This window comes from Poeciliopsis prolifica, unplaced genomic scaffold, assembly GCF_027474105.1.
Source record: "Poeciliopsis prolifica strain line A6 unplaced genomic scaffold, Auburn_PproV2 SCAFFOLD005, whole genome shotgun sequence".
NCBI classification, from domain to species: Eukaryota; Metazoa; Chordata; class Actinopteri; order Cyprinodontiformes; family Poeciliidae; genus Poeciliopsis; species Poeciliopsis prolifica.
In genome coordinates, this window is record NW_026562380.1 from 3,477,004 (window position 1) to 3,498,888 (window position 21,885).

General features: G+C 38.1%; 1 protein-coding gene across 7 annotated transcripts in view; it reads left to right on the forward strand.

Annotated features, from left to right (window-relative positions):
- Window positions 1-21,885, forward strand: part of LOC129359952 (signal-induced proliferation-associated 1-like protein 2) — a 110,854-nt gene that overhangs the window by 59,296 nt on the left and 29,673 nt on the right. For all 7 annotated transcript variants that reach the window (XM_055029936.1, XM_055029938.1, XM_055029940.1 and 4 more), the window contains exons 9-14: window positions 7,310-7,584; window positions 13,779-14,033; window positions 17,761-17,907; window positions 19,026-19,129; window positions 19,259-19,347; window positions 21,197-21,570. In XM_055029936.1, the coding sequence (XP_054885911.1) occupies window positions 7,310-7,584; window positions 13,779-14,033; window positions 17,761-17,907; window positions 19,026-19,129; window positions 19,259-19,347; window positions 21,197-21,570 (1,244 nt within the window). The remainder of the gene's footprint in view (window positions 1-7,309; window positions 7,585-13,778; window positions 14,034-17,760; window positions 17,908-19,025; window positions 19,130-19,258; window positions 19,348-21,196; window positions 21,571-21,885) is intronic.

Here is a 21,885-nt window from a genome sequence, read left to right on the forward strand (position 1 = left end):
CTACCTAAGTAACAGACTAGCTTCCAGAGAAAGCATAGTTTCCTTGCCATCTCATTGATACCAAAAATAGCTAACTTTGACTCTCTTTACCTCAGCAAGATTGTATTTACTAATTGAGATTCTGAGCAACTGGTCAACTAATTTGTTGTACCTTTGAATTTTTTATTCATGCTTGCTTTCAGAAATTGAAATCTCTTCTCCTTCTCCGTGTTCTTGCAGTGGTTGGCCAGATGGCCAGCAGCCAGACATCAGCTGGGTGGCACCCAGAGTGAGGTTTCAGACTCTCTCATTTTCAAGCAGCCTGTAAAATCTGTAGAGGGTGTTGGTCCGTTACAGGATGATGACTGCAAACGCTGCCTGATTAAGTGTTTAACAAAACAGTTTTTTTAAGCAATGGAAAGGAGGTTTCCTGTGGTAGTTTTAGTCAAAATGTCAAATAAATAGAAGGATTGAGCGGCCGTTTTCTTGCGCAGCATGAAGGGAGCAGTCTGTCATCAGAAAGACCCTGTAAATCTCAGTTTTACACTCATTCATCATGGAAAAATGACTAACTCAACGTTTAGTGGTTTCACTGGAATAATTGTGGTCTCTTTGTGGTGAAACGAAACATTTTCGCCTGACCGACTGACTTGTTGCTTTGTTTTCTTCATCAGGTCAGCAGTATTATTGCATGTTTAACCTGACATCTCTCCTGTCAAGTCCCATATGTGTTGCAACCTTACACTGCACTTCCCCTGTTTAGGGTTTGGTTCCAGTCAGCACACTGAGAGAAAGCTGCTGCTTGTGTGTGTGGCTTTTAAACAGGGACTTCAGAACAGAGGCCTCTATGGGACATGGAGGATTTTTTTCTTTTGGTTCTCACGCATGCTACCTGCTATTCATGTATCATAACTGAATAGTTATAAAAGTCTTTTTTACAGTTATATATATATATTTTTTAATAGAAATTAAAATTTCCAAGATATAAACAAAAACGTTTTGCAAGAAGGAAAGAAAGAAAAAATACATTCAAACTATTTGGACCATTTCTGAGTTACTTTCACGAGGTAATAAAGTCATCTGGCAGTTTTGATTGTGTATTTTTTGTGTTGTTAGTCTGAATGACTCTCAGTTTTTGCACCAATTAGTTAAGACTATAAGCACCTTTTCACTGAGGGTCTTTATAAGTGTATATATTTTACATTTTAAATTGACATTTGTGACTGTACACAAAATAGACCAGTTTATTGTGAGGGAACGCAAAAGAAAACATTCTTCCCATGTCATCTATGGGACTCTGTGCTCCAGATAGAATTGTACATTTTCTGCCTTTTTTTGTTTGTTTTTTTAGCTCATTACTTTCAATCCACAAAGGTGTATAGTTCACATCGCAAATTAATAAGAGCTAAACCATCAGGCGATATTGCATTTTCCTCTACAAGCTAAAAAAAAAGAAGCTGCCGCTGTCCCTTCCTGTAACTGACGGCTCATTTAATTGAATGAAAGATTAGCAATGAAACTGTTTTCTGCTGCTGCTGAATTGGAGGACGTGTGGGTGCAGGTACTGGAGGAGGCAGCTTAAAGAGGACACCAACCCAGTTTTTACAGGGGGAGGAGTGGAAACAGACACAATTTTGGCTCTAACAGACTAAAAATAGAGGCTGTTTGGCCTCATACTGCTTCACTCCCTTTAAGAACTTCCCACCAAGTCCTTTTCTCCCCTTCTTTTAAGCAAAGCCCCGGCCTCCTCTGTGTGACATTGTGAGATTTTGGTATAGACATCTATTACTTCTACTCTACAAGCACCAAGCGCTGTGCAAACATTTGCCAATGCTCCTTGTTTTGGTGGACTTTCTGTTTTATTATTATTATTTTGACCATTTATTATTTTGACCATTTAAGTTACTGACAACTACAAGTTGTCAGTAACTTGTAGGTCAAAACTCTAAATTTGGTTTGGTTTTACAGCACTTATCCGTTTAGAGAAATGTTCATAAATTTTAGACCTCAGTAAATTCAGCAGGAAGCTGTATGAAGCCATCTGAACCAACCTGGGTATTTGCCTCATAATCTTAACAGCTGGTTTTGGCTCAAAGCTGCTATCAGGCATTTGTGATAACTGGCAATGAAGGTTTTACATCGCTGCAGAGGATTTCTGGTTCACCCTTTGGAAGAATTGTTTTAATTCAACCAGATGTTAGGGTTACAGAGCAATGTTTCCCAACACTGGTCCACCTTATTTTAATAGCTATTTTAATAATGGCTTATTGACAAACCTTTGCTGAACTTCAAGGTGTGTTAAAGATGCATGTGCCTCGATGATCATGGATGGGAAGGATTGTTATAACTACTAAATCAAACTTACCTTCATTTAGTATTTGTTTTTTTTGGGTTTTTTTTTTTTTTTAGTTATTCAGATGTTGACTTGCTGGTGCTTTTGATCACTGTCTGTTGTTGCGAAGGAAATTTCAAATTAGATGGTCTGCAAGCGTTTATTAAATGGGGCAAGTAGTACTCAGTCTGAAAAAGTTTATCTTATATTAAAACCTTTTGATGAGCTAAATTGTGTGACAAAGCAGCCACAACAAAAACAAATTCAGCATATGTGTTGTTTTTTTTTTCACAGCACTTTAAATGAGGTCTCTGCAGATAAAAGGGTATTTTATGAACAAATACTGTGATAAACTGAAACGCTCAATAGAGCTTAAAAATGAGATCTGGTTGAAAAAGATTTTGCCTGTCTTAACCGTGTCAGAAAGAAGAGAAAATCCCTCTAGAACCTGAAGAAGTATTTTCCATAATTAAGCTTGAAAGGACACAGATGCCTTTCAGTGTCAGCTCTTCTCATCATAAGAAAGGACAGAGCAGGATATATTAGCATTTATGATTAGCCAAAGGAGATCACTTCCACTATGTTAATCTTCCTTCTCCTCTTTCCTGCTGGATCTGTGAAAAAAAAAAAAAAGTTGTGCAAGAGAAGCCCTGGATTAGCATTTGGAGCAGAGGCATATTGGAGCAGTAGGCCTAGCCAAGCTGACCGTGCAGACGTCGTCCCAGAGGTGTCTGTAAATGTCCCAGCGGTTGACTCGAGTCGTGTTTCACTCTGAGGATTTGCAGACTGCCGGACTTGTGATGTAATGCGAACCAGGGCGAACAGATTGCCCACTGTAACCGACAGAGGAGCTCAGAGTGAGAGCACAACTAAAAGCTTTGTGGAGAAGTCCTTCTCCCCAGGGGGCTCCTGAGCTGGGTGGCCGCATGTTTGGCCTTTATTAGACAAGTCCTCTTGGCATGGAGGCATGTATTTCTACTTCTGTTTTGTTTCCTTTCCACCGTTGGCTGCTCAGTTTGTTTGTTTTGTCTTCTTTTTGTGCTATACGCATCCATAGAAAGCTAATTACAGTAGCATAACAAGTAGCAGAAGATGTTTTTCTTCCTTTTTTGGCGTTGTTGACAGACAGGATATGGGCAGAAAGAGAAGGAGGGAAGTAAAGGTTGGGATTCTTACCCAGATGCCTTCCACCACTACACCACACTCCATTTGTTTTATACTTTGTATGATCAACCTAGAAACATTTAACTAGAAATAACTTATTAAGCCTCTTGCAATAAGCAAAGGATCAATTAATTGTATAATCAATTAAAATGAACTCAATGATTAATAGTATTTGAAGGGTAACTTTGTTTATATTTTTTATTTTAGGGTTTGGTTGTGTGCATATTTTTATTTCTTTTTTCATTTGTTGTTTTTGATTGTCATGTTTATTTTGGATATTTAAAATATTTTCCAGTTCCAGTGCAATGTGTTTTTCCAAAATCAAAGTGAATTAATCTTTCAGAGAACAACCTCACATTATTATCCAATTATCAATATATTACTTGAAAATGGTCTCAGGACAACAATATTGTAATTTATTCCAATAATCACTGTAAAACATTTTGTCCAGCTAAATTTTCTATTGTGACAAGCCTAATTATGAATAATTATTAGTATCATTTTCAACTGTGGATCATTTTAAACCTCTTTAGGTTTAGTCACTGGTAAAAGTATGTATGAAAATACATTTATTGTATTGCAGTGACATACTTATATTTATACTTTATCTGGAACAGAGCACTTTGATCAGATGAGACTAAAAACACGAGCTGAATGTCTGCTGTTGAGTAAGGTGGAGGATTTATGACGCTGTGGCCTGTTTTTCTTCCAAAGGTTCTCAGAACCTTGTTAGAGTGGATTGCATCTTAGAAATATGAAGATTATTTTTACTCACATGATTTATATTTAGAAAATATCATTTTTTATGAAAAAAAAACACTTATCCCAGAGGAGAGATCTCTAAAGAAAGACAGGAGCTGCAGGATCTTTTGACAATCGTATACATATAAAATGTACTGCTGCACAGTTTCACAGTTACGTTTAAAGCACATCCAGCCGGTGTCAATCACTGCTAAGATGATGTGACATCATGATCCTGTGCTGAAGAGAGCCAGCTGTCTAAATCCATGTGGTGCAGATTTTATTGCAGCAGCCATATCAAGATACAACCACAGGTCTGATCACATTTGTCACACTTAATTCTGAGTAGAAGAAGAAAAGAGAACATGTTAAATAAAAATCTAGAGGCCAGTGAAGTGAAAATAGGTAGTCATTGAGAGTTTTAATAGGATAATGATGAAAAACATAATTATTTATTTATTTTTTATTTATTTCAAGGATATTACCAGTCTTGTTGTTGAGGGGCTAACAATAGTAACACAAATTGTAACAATTAATTTCAGAGTGTAATACATTACAAATGGTTGAATCGTTACAAAAAAAGTAACGATGGCCATATCCGTACACAGATGTAAATCTGAGCCTGAATGGTCTATGCAAAAAAGAATAGTCTAAAATCTTTTTCCCTAAATCCATAGTCATAATCATAGAATAAGACTAAATGCTTTTCTATTGCTAAGCAAGAGTTGTTATACTGTTAAATAAACTACTTTTTTTTAAAAATAATGCATTTCTCCACTGCATAAATCTGCTCAAGTTACATGTATTTTAAGTCTTTTTACACATCTTTACCAGAAGGTCCAATGACCGAGGAAGCTGCAGCATAACAGACAAAAGCAACATGTTGCTTTTATCTGATTTAAAAAAAAAATCCTCACATTTCTTTGATGAGGCTTTTGTCAATTTGTGAACCAAATCAGAATTAATCAGCACCATTTGTAGGTTTAGCAGCCAGTTCAAACCCTGATGTCTTAAAACCTGCCCCAACAAGCTGCTGCTCTAATACGCACTTACTGATTAAAATGAATGCTCACATTTTCCCCAGCGAAGTGACCCATCTTCCTGAATGTGTTTCAGTTTTTTTGAAGATCTCCATTAATGACAGGGTTTTGTCACATCTATGAAATATGCTTCTGCTTCACTTTTACAGATGATGTCATCACTGTCAGAGCTGCGTTTGTCTTTTGTCTAGGTGTGGATTAGATATACACAGAGAATGGTGTTTTCAAGATTATTTTTCTGCTAAATATGATGATTTTCCATTTACAACTAATGAAAACATGACATTTGCTAAGTCAGCTCAAAAAAACAAGCATTCTTGATACAGAAACCAGAGCTTGCTGAGTTTAAAACCTGTTTGAAGGTGATTATTTTCAGAAGACATATTTAATATTTCCAAAATTATAAGCAAACTTCCAATGATCAGGCATGACCTGATCAATACTGAGTTCCAGTTTTTCTTTTTAAGTCTAATTTGCCAATTTGATCAACTTGCAGTTTTTTTTCTAAGGTTTCTAACATGTTAAGAGAGAAAACTGGTACAGGTCTTTCTATAGTCACTTTAAATGTGACTGTAAATGAAGGAACTACAAGAAAATGCACATTCATGCATCAGAATGTGTTACTAGTTAATCTGTTATATAGTGAGTGAGTTCTCTGTTATTCGGGTTGCCAAATACTGATCAAATCCGTTCAAAGATAAATTGGCCAACTCCAGTCTGTGGCCAGTTGTTCGGTTAATCTTTAATTACGCGTCTATTCTTTGAGATAATGAATTCAAAATTATAGTTCAGCTTTTTGGAGAACAAATTGGCCAACTACTTTAAAGGTTTTAAGAAAAATACTTATTGTGTAATGTTGTCTAGTAAATTTAGCCGTGTACTTGCTGAAAGAAGATTCTGCCCTAATGTTTCTAAAAAGTTTAGGATTGAGTCTGTGTGCTCAGTCAGTGTATGATTGTGCATTATTTTTATCTTTCATACAGCATGGTATGTTTTCTACCATATGGAGTCTCTGTAGAGGGTTAACAATCCATAGTCTGTGTTAATGTGTTTCAGCAGCCACTCTAAAGTAAATGGAGGCAGTCACCCTCAACTGAACCAAAACTAATCTAATGGGTGATTACAGCTCTTGGTTGTAGAGTTAGGTTCTTTATTTACCCCTAAGCAACAATCAGAAAGCTTCACAATAATGTCCAGTCCCACCATAAGCTGCACAGCTTTACAGGCACAATCATGAGTCAATACATAATTACTGTTCTTGTTTCAGTTTTAACACGGATAGTCACGCAGCAGACAGTAGGCCGCGTGAACTTTGCCTGAACCTGGAATGGGTTTTATGAAAGGGTGATGCCAAGCCACCTCTGGAGAAAAAGATAGGCTGATTTTACATGAAAGTGCATGATGGAAACAAGACCAGGCTTTAATTTCTTCCAGACATGCATTGGACAGGCTCAAAATGTCCATCAAAATTTATGGGTAAAGTGTCTTGTCTCTGACGGGAGTCTGAAAGCCAACAGGGGGAAAAAAAAAGGTGCCGTGTTTAATTTGTTTTCTTTATGCTGGAAATGAACAAATTGAGCCGGCAGCTGATGCAGATCATGTTTGTGTATGACTGTTGTGCTCCAGAGGCTGCTTTAGACACAAACTCTGACTCACAAACACAACTCTATGGAGACGCCGGTGTCTTAGGCGCCAATTAGATTCTCATTCATTCAGCTTCCACAGACCGATTGTAGGTTCTGCAGGCAGAAACAGGTGTGTTTTTGTTCCATTTCAGACCCGTCAGTTCGCTCAGAAATGGTTACTTTTATATCTAAAGATGTTTTAAATTTCCAAACATGCATACTTGTTTGTTCTGTCAAAAAGGGTTTTACTCAGTTTCCTCTTTTGTATGTGTGGGATATAAATACTTACAAAATTATTTATATCCCTTGAACTATTATCATTTTCTGGTTTTTGTATGTGCAGGAGACAATAATGAAAATGTATTTGACATGGTAAAGAATTATTTATTTCCACAATTATTACATATTGCCTTTGGTTCTGATTTCAGATTGCCACCAGAGGCTGTGAGACTACAGAGATGACATTGCGGAGAAATAGTCTTGGCCAGCTTGGCTTTCACGTCAATTTTGAGGGAATCGTGGCCGACGTGGAGCCATTTGGCTTCGCCTGGAAGGCCGGGCTGAGGCAGGGCAGCCGGCTGGTGGAGATTTGCAAGGTGGCAGTCGCAACTCTCACTCATGAGCAGATGATTGATCTTCTACGCACATCCGTCACCGTCAAAGTGGTTATAATCCAGCCGTATGAAGACGGTACTCCAAGAAGGTATGTTTTAACTTTTCTTACTTGTACATCACTGTACAAAGCATTAATGTTAAGTATTTTGTGTCTTGGTATAGCATAGACAAAAAACAATGGGTATGCAAACCTTTGCATGCTCCATCTCCTTATAGTTAGTGGTATTTAAAGTTTCTACTGTAAACAGGTTTTATTTTAAAATATCTGCTGTGATTTTTAACAATTGAAAAAGAATACAACTTTGACATTTAAAGACTTGTAAAAAAAAAGAGCATGACTCTTTAACAGAAGAGTCATGCTCTTGTTTTTTATATTGCTGAGGGGAATCGACTTGACATTTGCTCTCATGTAGAAGATAATTAGCATAGAGAAATGCTTACAGAACGTCATTGTTGGCGTTTTACCTTGTTTTCTCTGGAGAGAAACGTCCAACACAGCTGTAGAGTCACAAACACGGCCAGTCAGCGTTTCTCACTAATGATAATGAGATGAGCTTTTTGACTAATGGCTCAAATCTCACCACTATTGTTTGACGGCTCACATTTGAAAATTGCTTTTTTCCCCCTTTAACCTGCCATAATGTTCTTTTGAGCAATTAGGAAGTGAGGATTTTCCAGGTGCCCTTTGGGAGGTTTTATTGCTCGTTCACAAAGAGAAGCCTATTTCAAACAATCGATCAAATTTATGAGAGAAGACGTAAATCTGTGTAAAGCACTTGTTCTGAGAGCACATCTGAGTGTTTTGTCTGTGAGAGACAGACCAAGCTCTGAAACCCGCCATCCGCCGCTCTTTCACACTCACATTTTTGACATCTTTGTTTTGCGTCTGCTTCAGGCTGACAGATTTGTGCAGCAGAAAATGCTGGTTCCCCCATCACTACGAAGAGTGTATCTGAATGATTTGACTGTGTCTCACACTGTATAATACGAGGGAAGAATCCTGGCTGAGCAATCTTAGATTGGGTCATATGTATGTTTCAAAATATCCAGAATAAGGTTCAACATCTGTGTGTGTGCGCTCCATCAAAGGCTTTTCTATTATCTGTCTTCAACTCTGTGTTCCCGCCTGGCAACAAAGATGTAACATATTTGCTCCCCCAGATGGTGGTCTCGTCTGTGACTGACGAAAAAGCTTTTCTGGCAGAACCGCCGTCTAATCCTCTTACCACAATCAGCAATGATACACGATGATACAATCATAATCGCTGTTCAGGGAAGGAGAAAACCTGGCAAAACAAACAAGCTGGTCGTGTATCCACTATGCCACTGGAAGCACTGGTTCCAGAGGGAAGTGTGCTCTTGACATCTTGTCTCTGCCAGGAAGACAGTCTTATTTTGGTTTGAGTCAAAAAATGTAGAACTTGTTTTGGAAGTGTATGTACGTTTAACTTCCAGTATTGCTGTAACAACTATCTCATTTATTTACACATCTGGTGCAGATGAGATGTATAAAAAGCCTTGATAATGCTCACATTTAACGAGTAAAAAATCTGAAGTAAAGATTTCCCACAAAATCCATAGTGACAGATTTAATGCAGTGAAACGTCCACTATACTATTTCGCAATATTGGTGCCTTTAAGCGGGGGCATTCATCGTATCATTTCCAATATATTGTGAATTATTTCTTACATGATAAGAATGCTAATTTAATGTTTTCAATGCATTTCAACTGTTGATATTTAAGAAACTCCGTATTATAAGAAATACCTTCACTGCGTGTTTCTGAAGAGCTTCAATGAGTGTCAGTGAAGTCAAAAATTTTAAAAATTTCATCACACATCTGAAGGCTATTTCAAATAGGAATGTTTTTCAAGAAAAGTATTTTTGTTTGTGTAACTATTAATACTATGCTATGCATTCATATAGTTACTTAAAAAATATAAGTAATAAATAGTTTTTAATCATAATTTTTATTGTTATCAGTGTTCAGAGTTCAAGATGTAGTTTTGTAGGCAGGCCAGAGTTTGCTTTTTTTAATTGGAATTAGAGTTTGATTAAAACAGACTAAACAGGGCTGGTGTGAACATACCCTAAGATGAGGACACTGTTGTGTTTAACTAATTTGGATGCATTTGAACAATTTTCTTTCTGCATCTGGAGAGAAAGGATGTTCCTGGTCACACCATATGTCTAGGTCTGTCAACAAATGTTGCCCGATGATAAATTGTCTACAGAATGTATTGTTGGCTGAGACTGTTTTCAAGTAATTTAATGGTAATGGCGTAATAATTATGCAAGAACATAATCTCAAAGATTAATAAACTTTAAATTCTAATGAACATTTAACACTGAAACTGGAAGACATCTTGAATATTAAAAGTAAATAAACAAAACAACAGATAATAACAAATGTCCATGTTAATTGTAATGCTTTTTTAGGGATACTCTGCTAAAACAATTGTTTCTTGATACTAAGTAATTTATGAGTAAGTAAATATGAGTTACTACAACACTAAATTTCCCTTTTGGATCAATAAAGTATTTTTGAATTTGAATTCTTATTTAATAATAAATATATAAAAGGTTGTTTATTTTAACATATTTAAGTGCATATCGCAAACACATCCGCTTTATATAATATGACCAAATTGGGCAGTAATAAACCAAATGTTCACTGTCTTTTCATGAGAATCTAAATATTCTGTTCTCAGTCCTGAGAATCGCTAAGAAGGTGAGCGGTCAGGCAAACAACTTTGAGAGTCCTCAGCTGTTTCTGCTGCTGCGTCTTTGAGTTGCTAAAATGTTGCCGTCAACAATAAGTGCTCCAGTTTCTCCTCTTATCTCAAAGGAAAGGAATTCAGTCGGTCCCCGGGGACTAGAGAGATGGGGGGTTAGTCGAGCAACAATGGACCAGTCTCATGACCTCCAGACAAAGTCCCCTGGCTCCACAGAGCCACCATGACGGGGATCATGTTTTTACTAGCACATGTAGCGGCTAACAGTGGATTCTTCTTCTTTTTTTCGGTTAGCATTATGTGCTCCTGATGTCGTCTTCTTTATTAAGCTGTATTTTATTCAATTTCTCCTCATATGCAGGAGATATGGCATGGTACCTTGCATCCTATGGATTTAGACTGAGAGCTGGATGTGGTTTTAACAAAGAGCACTCTGAAAGGCTTTAAACAAGTTCAACATGTTATCTTGGGATCAAACTAATGGGAAAAAGATGGAGAAGATTAGGTCTTTGAAACAGGAATGCGATGCACAGAACATGGCAGTGATTGCATGTAGCCATGAGATATGTGGGAATAAACCAAAAAAATCAGCGCAATATGCAATATAGAGGGATATTACAGGACATGCAAATAGAAACAGACAGACTGTCATTGCATAACCAGAATTTTGACTTTGCCTGCAAGCTTTTTGAGTAACCTGACCTGGGTTTCAATATTTTATATTTTGATCCAGATGATTATTTTTTGGAAAATAGCACAGAACCATAATTTCTTTTGTGTTCAACCTGCAGATAATGAGTCTCATTTGTGACATTTAAATGTTCATTTTCAACCTTTACTTTGACGTGGCATCAGGCTTGTCATAGCGGATTTTCCTCTGGACCGAAGTAAAGCTGGATTTCTCACTTTCCATGCCAGCATCCAGTTAAAGACGGCAGCTCTGCTAAACCAAAATCCTGCGTCACTAATTGCTGCTGCTTAATCTTCTCATATCCTTCACCAGAGCTGCTTTTTTCCCCCCCAAACAGATTGATTTACCGCAAAGATAAAAATAAAAGTCTAGGCTAATTTCTCTCTCATTCCCTTTTTTCAACACTTTTTATTTGAAGAAGCTTTTTTAGGAACTTTGCAGGTCTATTCTATTCAGAAGCTGCTATAGAAGCTATTTGTCCCATCAGCTTCTTTCTGATGTTATATTTAAAGTTTTTAACATGACTTTGGCTTTGACTTCAAGCTGTTGTTTTTTGGAAAAAAAAAAACTTCAGTTGCTCAATTTCTGACAACCAGCAGTCGTATAATCAAGTTGTCTCTCAAATGCTTTAACATGGAAATAAAAAACGCGAAGGCCTGGAAGAAAACGGAAAACTACCATTTAAATGAATCAAAGAGTTAAGAAATTGTAAAAGACAAAGTTCCAGGTTGATCAACTGTTAGCAATCAGCTTAATACCCTGTAGTTTAAACTAATATAAACTTGTGAAGTGACATCAGACATGCTATTTCTGAGGGAATAAACAACATGAAATAAGGAGGAATTGTCTGAGACAATCCTGTCATCCATCGCTTCAACACGTCTTCACAGGTTTCAGGAGTGGGAGGACTCAATGTAGCACAGATGTGAAGCAGTTCTTGGAAACTGTGTTTATGCAACTCGATATCAGTTCCGCGATTCAAAGAAAAACTAAATCTTCAAGTACTTTTCAGTTTTTGCAGTACATGCTTGAGTTTGCTGTTTTTGATAAACTTTTCTCCCACTTTAAATTGATTAAATTAGCTTTGGAAAATGTCCCGAGAATATTTCTATCCATATGGAAATAAAGATTATTATGAGTATATAGAATCTATGTTGGCTTTCTTAAACCCACTGCTGTTAATTGGAACATAACTTTGTCGACTTCATCTTCACCTCCTTTTCTGTAACCACTCAGCTTTTCTTTAGCAGAAGTCTAAACACTCATTTCCTGCAGTTTCAAGTTGATTTATACACAGAGAGAAATAGAGACTCCTCGTAAACATTTAAAGACAAACGCATTCTCCTCCCATCAGATCAAGTGAAGGTTTCAAGCTCACATCGGTGCTGATAAAAAATTTCTCCAGAGGATTTCATCCTTTTACTGCTTAAATATTCTGGTACAGAAATCACAGCAAGCGACAGGGTTTGAGACTTTTGCAGGCTGTTACCAGGGCTTAGCCTTTAGCTGGGAGTAACGGCGCGTGGCTGCTAAGCATGACCACACACTCTCAGTTAATCAAGGTAATGAGGGGATTAGCAGCTCTGTTTAAAAACAATTGACCAACAGTCTGGGCAATTTAGCATCCGGAAATTGAAACTGACCGGAGGACCTTGGGTTACAGAATGAAAGGAATGGGAAAACTGATTTATTTATGGAATCAATTTTCAAAATAGTCCATGGATACTGCTAATATCCTTAGCCGATATAATGGAGTCAAGGCATTGATATGTTAGGACTGTAGGATAAAGACGAACAGTTAAATTTTTATTCAAAAGCAAGCATGTTGATCTTCCTTTTTTGGGTCCTGTATCTCCAATGGGAGGTCAGCTGTAAACAGCCCAGCCACCCACACTTTAGCAGCTTGATGAAAGGTTCCCTTTGAGAGGGATTACCCACCCCCTCCGCTGCTGCCTTTTCAATCAGAGCATCCACCTCAAGCACCACTGTTTGTACATGTATGACCACAGCAAAGTATACTGAGCTCTTCATCCTTCAGTACATCCTGGAAAATAGAGTGAGTAGGGGGCGAGGGCTGTGTAATCATCTGGCTCATACTTGAGATACTGATGGAGAGCTGGCAGAGCGACCAGGCTGTTTAACCTCAACCCACCACCCAGTAAACCCACCTTCACTTCACACATCCATGGCTCTGTCCAGGCCAGAAGATTAATGCTGCATGAAATGGCATCACAGGCCTCCTCTTGTGAGATATCCTCAGGATTGTGAGTGTAATGGTAATAAAAATGGAGGGACAAATCGCCTCCTCAAAGACTCAAGGAAAGCTGTCATTAAATTCCTCTTTATAGCTCTTTATAGTTCTATGGGTACGCCCATAGGACACTGTGTGCATGTTTGCCTCTGTTTGACATGTATTGCTGTTATCATACTGGCAAATGTGAATGAATGTATTTAAAGATCGCCTTTAGTATGTTAAATATTTTAAGGTTTTTGTGGGTTTTTTTTAAGAATTTGGATCAAAAAGGGACATTTTGTTTGCATGTCATGAAGAGGGAAGTTGCACTTGCATCTTTTTCAGAGTATTTCCTTCAGTGGTTCTTGGTGCAGCGCCCCCACTGGTGAGGAGGTGAACAAGTTTTTCAAAGAATTTGGTTAGTTTGACGGTGCAGTGTAAAAGCGAACCACTCCAGATGAAAATGTTACAATCGAACTGAGTCTACAGTGTATTTCGTGTTACTCTAGTCAGTGCCTTTGGAAAAGCTCAGAAGATTAAAGGTTTTATTTCCTACTTTAGCCTCTGGTGCAACTTGGTGATGACTTTTAACCTTGGTGATATTTTGATTCCTTTCCTTCAGGGGTTGTTCCGAACTTTACCGGATACCAATGGTGGAGTACAAGGTGGACAGTGAGGGCCAGCCCTGCGAGTATAAGACGCCCTTCAGGAGAAACACCACCTGGCACCGGGTGCCGGCACCTGCTGGGGCGCCTGTGTCCCGGGGCTCGCCCTCTCAGGGTCCTGACCGACTGCAATGCCAGCAGATCCTTCAGCAGCACCAGGCCGCCATCCCGCGAAGCACTTCCTTCGATAGGAAGCTGCCAGATGGCTCCAGGTAAAACTTTCTGTTGTTTTCCCAACCAGAGCTCTAAATACAACGAGCTAAAAATAACTCAAGAGAAGGTTTCCATCTCAAACCAGAGGAGGGTCAACTCAAACATGGTGAACACATCTATTCCTCAGGTCTGAGCATAAAGCAGATCATAGATTTATGTGAGTGAAGAATGCAAAAAATCTTTACTGCCTTTGAGACATCTTCACTTGAATGTATTGAATTGTTTTTGTTTTGCGTACTGCAAGACTCCCCTGTGATCCACCAGTTATTTTCCAACACAAGTTTTTGATTTGGCCTGATGTTTGCCGGACTCCTGATGTTTGGTTTTATTTCATTTTATTAGCAAACCCAGCTGTTTCTATTGGTTCCTAAAAGACCCAAAAGACTAATTCTCAGCAATGGACAACAGCAGAGTTTTGCTTTCAGACAGCTGACAATCAATTCCCAGCCAGACTGCCTCATTAAACAGCCTTTAAGCTAAAGGAAACCTATATTTAATTATTGCAAAAACGTATGTTTTGTCATTTTGAAGCCATTCCTGACTACAACTGTCTTTTTAGTACTAGATAGATAGACAGACAGACAGACAGACAGACAGATAGATTCGTCCCTTCACACTCTTACACTCTCATAAAGCACTTAAAAACATTTTTAAAAAATCATTTAACATCCGCAATGCTGTAGTCCCTCTGTTTCTGTTGTACTCCTATGTAGTTAATAAAATGTTAAGATGGTTGGAGAAGCAATAACAAGTTTTGTCAGACAAATCAAGAGAGGAAACAAAGCTTTTAAGACATTTCTGCTCAGGGGTTTTCATGAGAACTACGATCAAACGTCGCCACCCCCGGTTCTTTGCGAGAAAATCTTTGAACTCTTTTTTTTCGCATTTAGAAAAAAGCCACAGGGACACTTTGAGGAGCTGTTATTGTGTTCACTTATTTGCATACATACAAACGGAGCATTTTAGTCCAATGAATTCACAGCCTTGCTTTCATCTCCCTTCAGAAGATAAGGCCACACTCAGACTTTGTTCGTGTCCTATTTTGGACATCTCCATTGAGCCATGTAAAGCAGTGATTTGTTCAGACTAATGAAACCCCTACAGTCATGATAACCTTTCCAGTGTGTCACACCGACCTCCCTCCACACCCTCGGTGTTGCCTGCTCTGACTATACTTGGATAATGGCCGCCTTCCCTGTCTAATCAGGCTCTCTGGAAGTGAGAGAACTCCCATTCTTCCTCACTCCCTTTTTCGCCGCTCTCCCGTCCTCTTCCTTGCACCCTGCTGAGGAGGAGGTGATAGGGACACTGACACGGCTCGGCTCATCTCATCCAATTACTACAGAAACAAAGACAGCGCTTTCCCCGGACCACGACGTGTAGCGCCCCAGAGGGGGGTGGTTGGTTGTAAAGGAGGCGAGGGAGAGAATGAAGGGGTATTATTATACAGGAGCATATTCTATAGACATAAATCAACATAAATTATGTTGTCATTTCCTTTAATAGTTTGACTAATTGAAGAAGAAAAAGATGGAATGGTTTGTGATGACTCTCAATCATTTTAAGTGCGGCAAAGCTGTGCCAATTACTAAAACCATTAGAAATAGATGGCAATGAAAGTACTAGCAAATAAAAAAAGACTTCAAATGTGTAATGTTTATTTCTCTAAATGATAGTAATAACTGAAGACAGAAACTTGGCAGGAAGTCTCTCTTGTTCAAGGTACCATAATAGGTCACCTTTAAAACTGCCACCATAAAGCATAATCCCAACCAAACATCAATTTGAATTGAGAATCTGTGCTATATAAAATATGTCTGTATTACAAAACCAGAGCTCACCTTCAGACTATATTGCACCACAAAGAGAAATATTGCATTTGATATCCCTCTTCTCAGATCATCTTATCTCTAGAGAGGAGGAAAAGGAGAACAAGAAGGCACTGCTGCTGTTTCAAATTAAAGCACAAGGACTCAGTGGAGGAGAGGAAATGTTGTGATCAAACTAATGCGTTTGATGTGGGCAGGGATTTCTTTTGTGACAGCAATTTTTTCTATTAAAGAAAAACATGCAGATGACAACGAAGAACTAATTTGTTATCCTCTGCAGTGACTAAAGTACGCTTAAAGCCTAAATAAAACATACTTTTACTATGCCTTGCAGAAGTATTCATTCATCCTAAACTTTTAAAGTTTTTTTGACTTCACAACCACAAACCTCAATGCATTTTATAGGAATATTTTGTTTGTGATATTTCTTTTAGCAATTAAAAATTTGCAAAAAATCTATTTTGCCTGCTTTTGTATTGGAGTCCATACTTTGTGGAAAAAATAAATAAAAAAAACTCTTGATGTAATTTCAGTTGCAGGTTCTTTGGGGTTTGTTTCTACCAGCTGTGCTCAGACACATTTGTGAAAAACAGCTCAAGACCAGTCAGATTGATCAAGGAGCCTCTGTGAACTTACATTTTCAAGTTTTGGCAAAGATTCTCAGAGAGATTTTACATAATGAGCCATTTCATTTGACTTCAACTACCCTTGTCTACTTGAAGAGTAGACTCTTCAAGAGCCAACATCTTGTATGTTTGAGATGTTCTACAGTCCTAAATTAAATCAGTATTTTTCTAAGAATTTGATGACTTACTCAATACGAACATATCTAAAACTTTGCAGGTCTATAGTTGGCCATAAGCCATGAAGTTGCAGCTCTATATGCATGTTTATTTCTCTACCCTAGTTTCTTCTGTCAGGATTCACCCTGTTGATAAAAATAATCCCTGCAGCAGTTTCAAGATAGGGCCCTTGTGTTTATAGCTTTAGTTCTCCAACACAGTGTTTTACACGTAGGCTGTAAATTTCTGGCCTGTGCCTGAGAGATCCCCAACCTCTGGGCCACAAACCAATACCAGTTCCTAGGTCTTTTAGTACTGCATTGCAGAGAAAAAAAATCTGACATTTCATTGTTTTCGTTTATGGTCAATCATAAGATCATAAGTTAGATTTGATTAACAACAAAATCCTCTTATTAACATTGTGAGATGTGATGGTATCTTGTATGCATCAGGATGTGAGAAGGAAGAGCGGTGTGTGTTACTGCTTAGAGAATCCAATCCTCCAACATGTTAAAAAGTGTAAACTTTAATGGGTATTAATACATTTGCATGGCACTGTAAGCTAAAGGGAAATGATAGGCATTTTTTAATCTTCAACATAAATTAACAGCTAGCTACTTCAATGGTTATAAAAAAAAAACTTGAAAAAGCAATAACAATAAAAGAAATGACCAAACTTCAAGTGTAGGTTTTAAGTAAGAGTCTACAGCTTGTGTAAATTCAGAATCTCCTCATGCTACATGCATTCAAGAGTCGCCATCTGGATTACTTTCTGCGGCTTATGAGCAGAACTAATCTCTTTTGTGTTTATCTTTGGAGAACAAGACGCCTTCTTTCTTACTGACAGCTCCAACATTTTCTATGGAGATTATCCCAGGCGCTCACATGCAAAGGAACTGTTTTCTGTTGTGACACCAAGCGATAGTGATGCTAATGTCTGGGTAATATGTTTTTAAAGGTGCAGTCTGGACAGGTTTTGCATATTTTTTTAAATAAGTAAATGTAGAAAGAAAGTGGATTAGTGCCGGAATGATTAGCTTTTATCTCTCGTGTCAGTCAGACAGAAATGTACAGCATTATCAGGTTTTTTTACTAACCTTGGGTGTTTTTTACAGGACTTTGCAGGACATGGAGAATCCCCAGGTCACTATATGCAACAAGGGAGACCAGCACTACCGCAGCTCCCCCAGTAACCAATCCTCCTCCAGCGATCCGGGTCCATGTGGCAGCAGCAACTGGTCCCAGCAGCCCGGATATGATGGGTAAAAGAAACATAAATGAGCTACTTTTTCTTTTTGATATAAAATAGTCTCTCTATGATTATATCTTCTTTTTTCTTGCTGTTGTGAATGCAGCTTCAATCAGTGCTTGCACTATTTCTAAGACCTGGCAATTTTACAAAATGATGGCAATTTTTCTGCATGAAATGACCAAATCATCAGTGCGCTTTTGTCGTAACACATTTTTTACAGGAAATAATCCACCAGAAATTTTATACTGTGCTTGCTACGGCTTAGCGTAGCAAGCACAGTCTACAATCAGAATACCAGATGGTATTTTATAAATATTATGAATAAGTCTTTTTATTCCTTTATATTTCTTGGAACTTTTTGCAGCTTCTGTTTTGCTTCAGATTTTTTTTTTTTTTTTCGAACATTAACACTGTCTCATTTCGGTATTTTTTAATGATTCTTACTTTAAAATCTTCTCTGTACATGGTTTTTAAGTCAAAATGTTCTAAAATTAATTATCTTATTCATTATAAATTTATAAGCAGAATGTTACTTGGCCTAATCTTATCAATTTAATAAGTTTGAATAGATGCATGGATTATTGCATCTGAGACTGCAAACAGTGCAGGCATGATTTTTGTCAATCTTGACTCAAATTCAACTCCTACATGTGTGAATAAATGATTCTAGACTTTCATTGGCGCTACATCCCTTCTCTTCTTTGCCTTTATAAGCCTCAAACTTTCTCTCAACTGCTGAGGACCGCTGATCCTTCTCCAGACCAGACGACTGATCTCCAGTTAGCGTCTTTGTTAAAGATAACGAGACACCCTGGCCCCAGTTCATCTGCTGTAACCCCGATTAGCCCTCGAAGCGATAATTAAGACCTGCATTGAAAAATGTGATTTTCTTTCCCTTTTGTCAAGAGCAAGGAACAGCTTGGCATGTTGAGCGGAATGAAAACAGGCCTCTCGCCAGAGCTGTCTGGCAGCTTCTTTATTCTTTTATAAGCTCAAGTGATCTGACCTTAAAGAAACTTGAGCTAATTGCTTTAAATCCGCGGTAGGTCTTTTGAAGCTTTTCTTTGACTAGGAAACAAAGCTCACACAATAGATTGAAAATCAAGTCTTTTTTGTGCCTTTTTTCAGGTGTCCCTCCCCTATACTGCATGAGCGGGCGGGCGATATCCAAGGAGCCGATGGAGACATTCGCAGGGAAAGAGAGCCCACCCTGGAAAGAACCAGATCTGCAGGTGAATATAATCAAGATTCAAGTTTGTGCTACATAAAGATTCTGTATAGTACACGCAAAGTGATGTAGAGATTTTATATTACTCATGGGTTCTTTTCTTCTAAATATTGTCTTTCATGGTTCTCCACAGAGGCCAAATGGCACATACCCTCCACAAAGATCCTGAATCCTCTGAAGCAAAGAGAAGGAGGAAAGGACTCGCCAAACAAGCTTTCCAGGGTGAATGTCTTCTCTGCGACCATTTAGGTTGACTCAAGCTGACATCATGACATTTAAGCATATTCTCTACATTGTTAGGTTTCTGGGACTCAATGGTAAAAAAAAAAAAAAAAAAAAAACAATCAATCTACACTCTTCATCAATCTCAAAAACTCCTTAAGCAAGGACCCTGTGTTTGTTTTTCACAATTAAGATTAGTTGAGTGTCACTAAAGGGATAATACACCAATCAAAGATTGTGTTTTTTTATTGAGATTTTGTGGTTTTAACAATTTAAGTTAAAAAAAATGCAGGAAATTGAAACACAATTTATTTCTAATTCTACTGTACAGATTTGTCCTGCAGAATTTGGAAGTTTAACATGCAACCTGATGTTGCAAGTGGTTGTCTAAAAAGATTTAAAGAGAACGAAAAATAGGAATTCAAAATTTCTCAACCACTTTGACTGTAAATTTTGCAAAAACCAGAAAACTTCCTCTGTAGGAAAAGCAGACAACTCAGTTTGAAACAGTGTGAGGCAAGAGGGAACAGCTGGTTTGTCCATCTAATGTTTTGTTTATTTTACCTTTTGGATCCTGCTGGAAATAGAATAGTAGCTTTAGAAAAAGTTACTCAGACAAGCAAGAATTTCACAAAGCAAGCAGACAAAACAAACATTTGGTCCAAACAAATCTGTTGAATAAGAACAGAGATTAAGATTTTTAGAGTTTCAAACTGATCAATTCATTAGTAAACTTACCTAAAGTTGACTAATGGATTGATTTAAAACAAGATAAGACAAGCTATTTAAAAGAAGAGATATTCATCTGGCACAGCTTTTGTTGCAAATGTTGGCGATTCAGGATGTTGTTATGACTAATCTAAAAGATCTGTTGAGCATTTTCTTTTCAAATGGTTTGAAAGAGTGCATTTAAATGTAAGATGAAGGTCAGATCAGAGTGTTTTTGTGCATCACAACGGCCTCAATGTTTTTGAAAGCTGTACAGCAGTTTCAGACCTTTGCTACTCATATGTGTTTAATTTAGAAATGGACTTTACAGCCATCAGGAGCTGAACTGGGCTGCTATTCTCTCACTCTTTCCAGTTGTCACATATCCTTCATCAGCAAGCAGCCATGTGCCTAATCCCATCACCATTTCTGCCCACCTCAAACTTTTCTAGGGCATATTTTAATAAAATCGTAAATATTTTATTAGCCATAGTGTCTCCTGTCTATTTCATCTAAAAAAAAAAATATTTTGCAGTTTTTTGACTCAACATCAGCTCATCTTCTTCCTTATCCAACTAATTGCTCCTTTCTGTCAGTTGGTGCCCTAAGCTATGTGTGCATTAACCCAGGCTTCCTACATAAAGAAAAAAAAAATCTAACCTTCCTCTCGGCAGAGTGTCTCCTAATGCACAGAGCTCATTTTTTTCCAACTGTTTTTGATTCGATGTGATTTCAGTTGCATCCATGATTTAACAGCGTTGAGCATAACATATTAAATAAAGAGTGTCAGGTCAATTTCATGTAATTCGGAGTTTATGTTCTCAGTCTGAGATTTACTAGTATCACATATTACGCAGATTTTACTTTGGTTATTTGTTAGACTTCCTTCATATTAGACATATTAAACATTAACACTCTTATTTTTAAATAATTTGTTTCCTATGCATATATATCTAGTCTCCCCTGCTTTGTGAAAGGCTCATCTCTTGTAATAACATCAGTCAGAGTGGAATCAGACTGAACCTTCATCATCTGGCACAGCGAGTCCATTAAAACAACTATAAAAACAATCTGCAATTACCTGACCCAGTTTCATTTCTCTTTTTCCTTCACCCTCTTGCCCTTTCTCTTTCTCCACCAGACTGGCGATAAAAACTCAAGCCACTCTAGTAGCAACACTCTTTCAAGTAACGCCTCCAGCAACAGCGATGATAAGCACTTTGGCTCTGGAGACCTGATGGACCCGGAGATGCTGGGCCTCACCTACATCAAAGGCGCCTCCACAGACAGCGGCATAGACACGAATCCCTGCGTGGCCCCCGGCGTCCGGGTGTTGCTGCAGGGGAGGGTCGGGGAACAGGGACACCTCTGGGTCTCTGAGCACCACGAGGACGAAATGACAGAAGAGGATCATGGGAAACTATACTTGCAGCAAGGCTTCGCTTCAGCCATCATGGGTAGTCATGTAACAGAGGGCAGCATCGGAGACCTCAGCGAGATTTCGTCTCATTCAAGGTAAGATACAGATGAAGGTTAAGGCTTTCATTTCTTCCTAATGGCAGCCAAACTTTACAGCAACGTTTTTCTGGGTTTGCGGAAGCATTGGAACAAAACACTGATGACTTTTAACGCCTTAAAGTTTGAAGTTGTTTCCCTCACGTTCACAAAATGTCAACTAAAGTAGCAAAAACGATTGTTCGCCTTGGTCCCGCCTGGAAAGACATCAAATGGTGATGGAAAATTCCTCCACCATAGGACTGGAATAATCAAGGCAAATAAAAGGCTGAACACTTTTATCTTGTCAACATCACTTATATTCAATTCACTTTT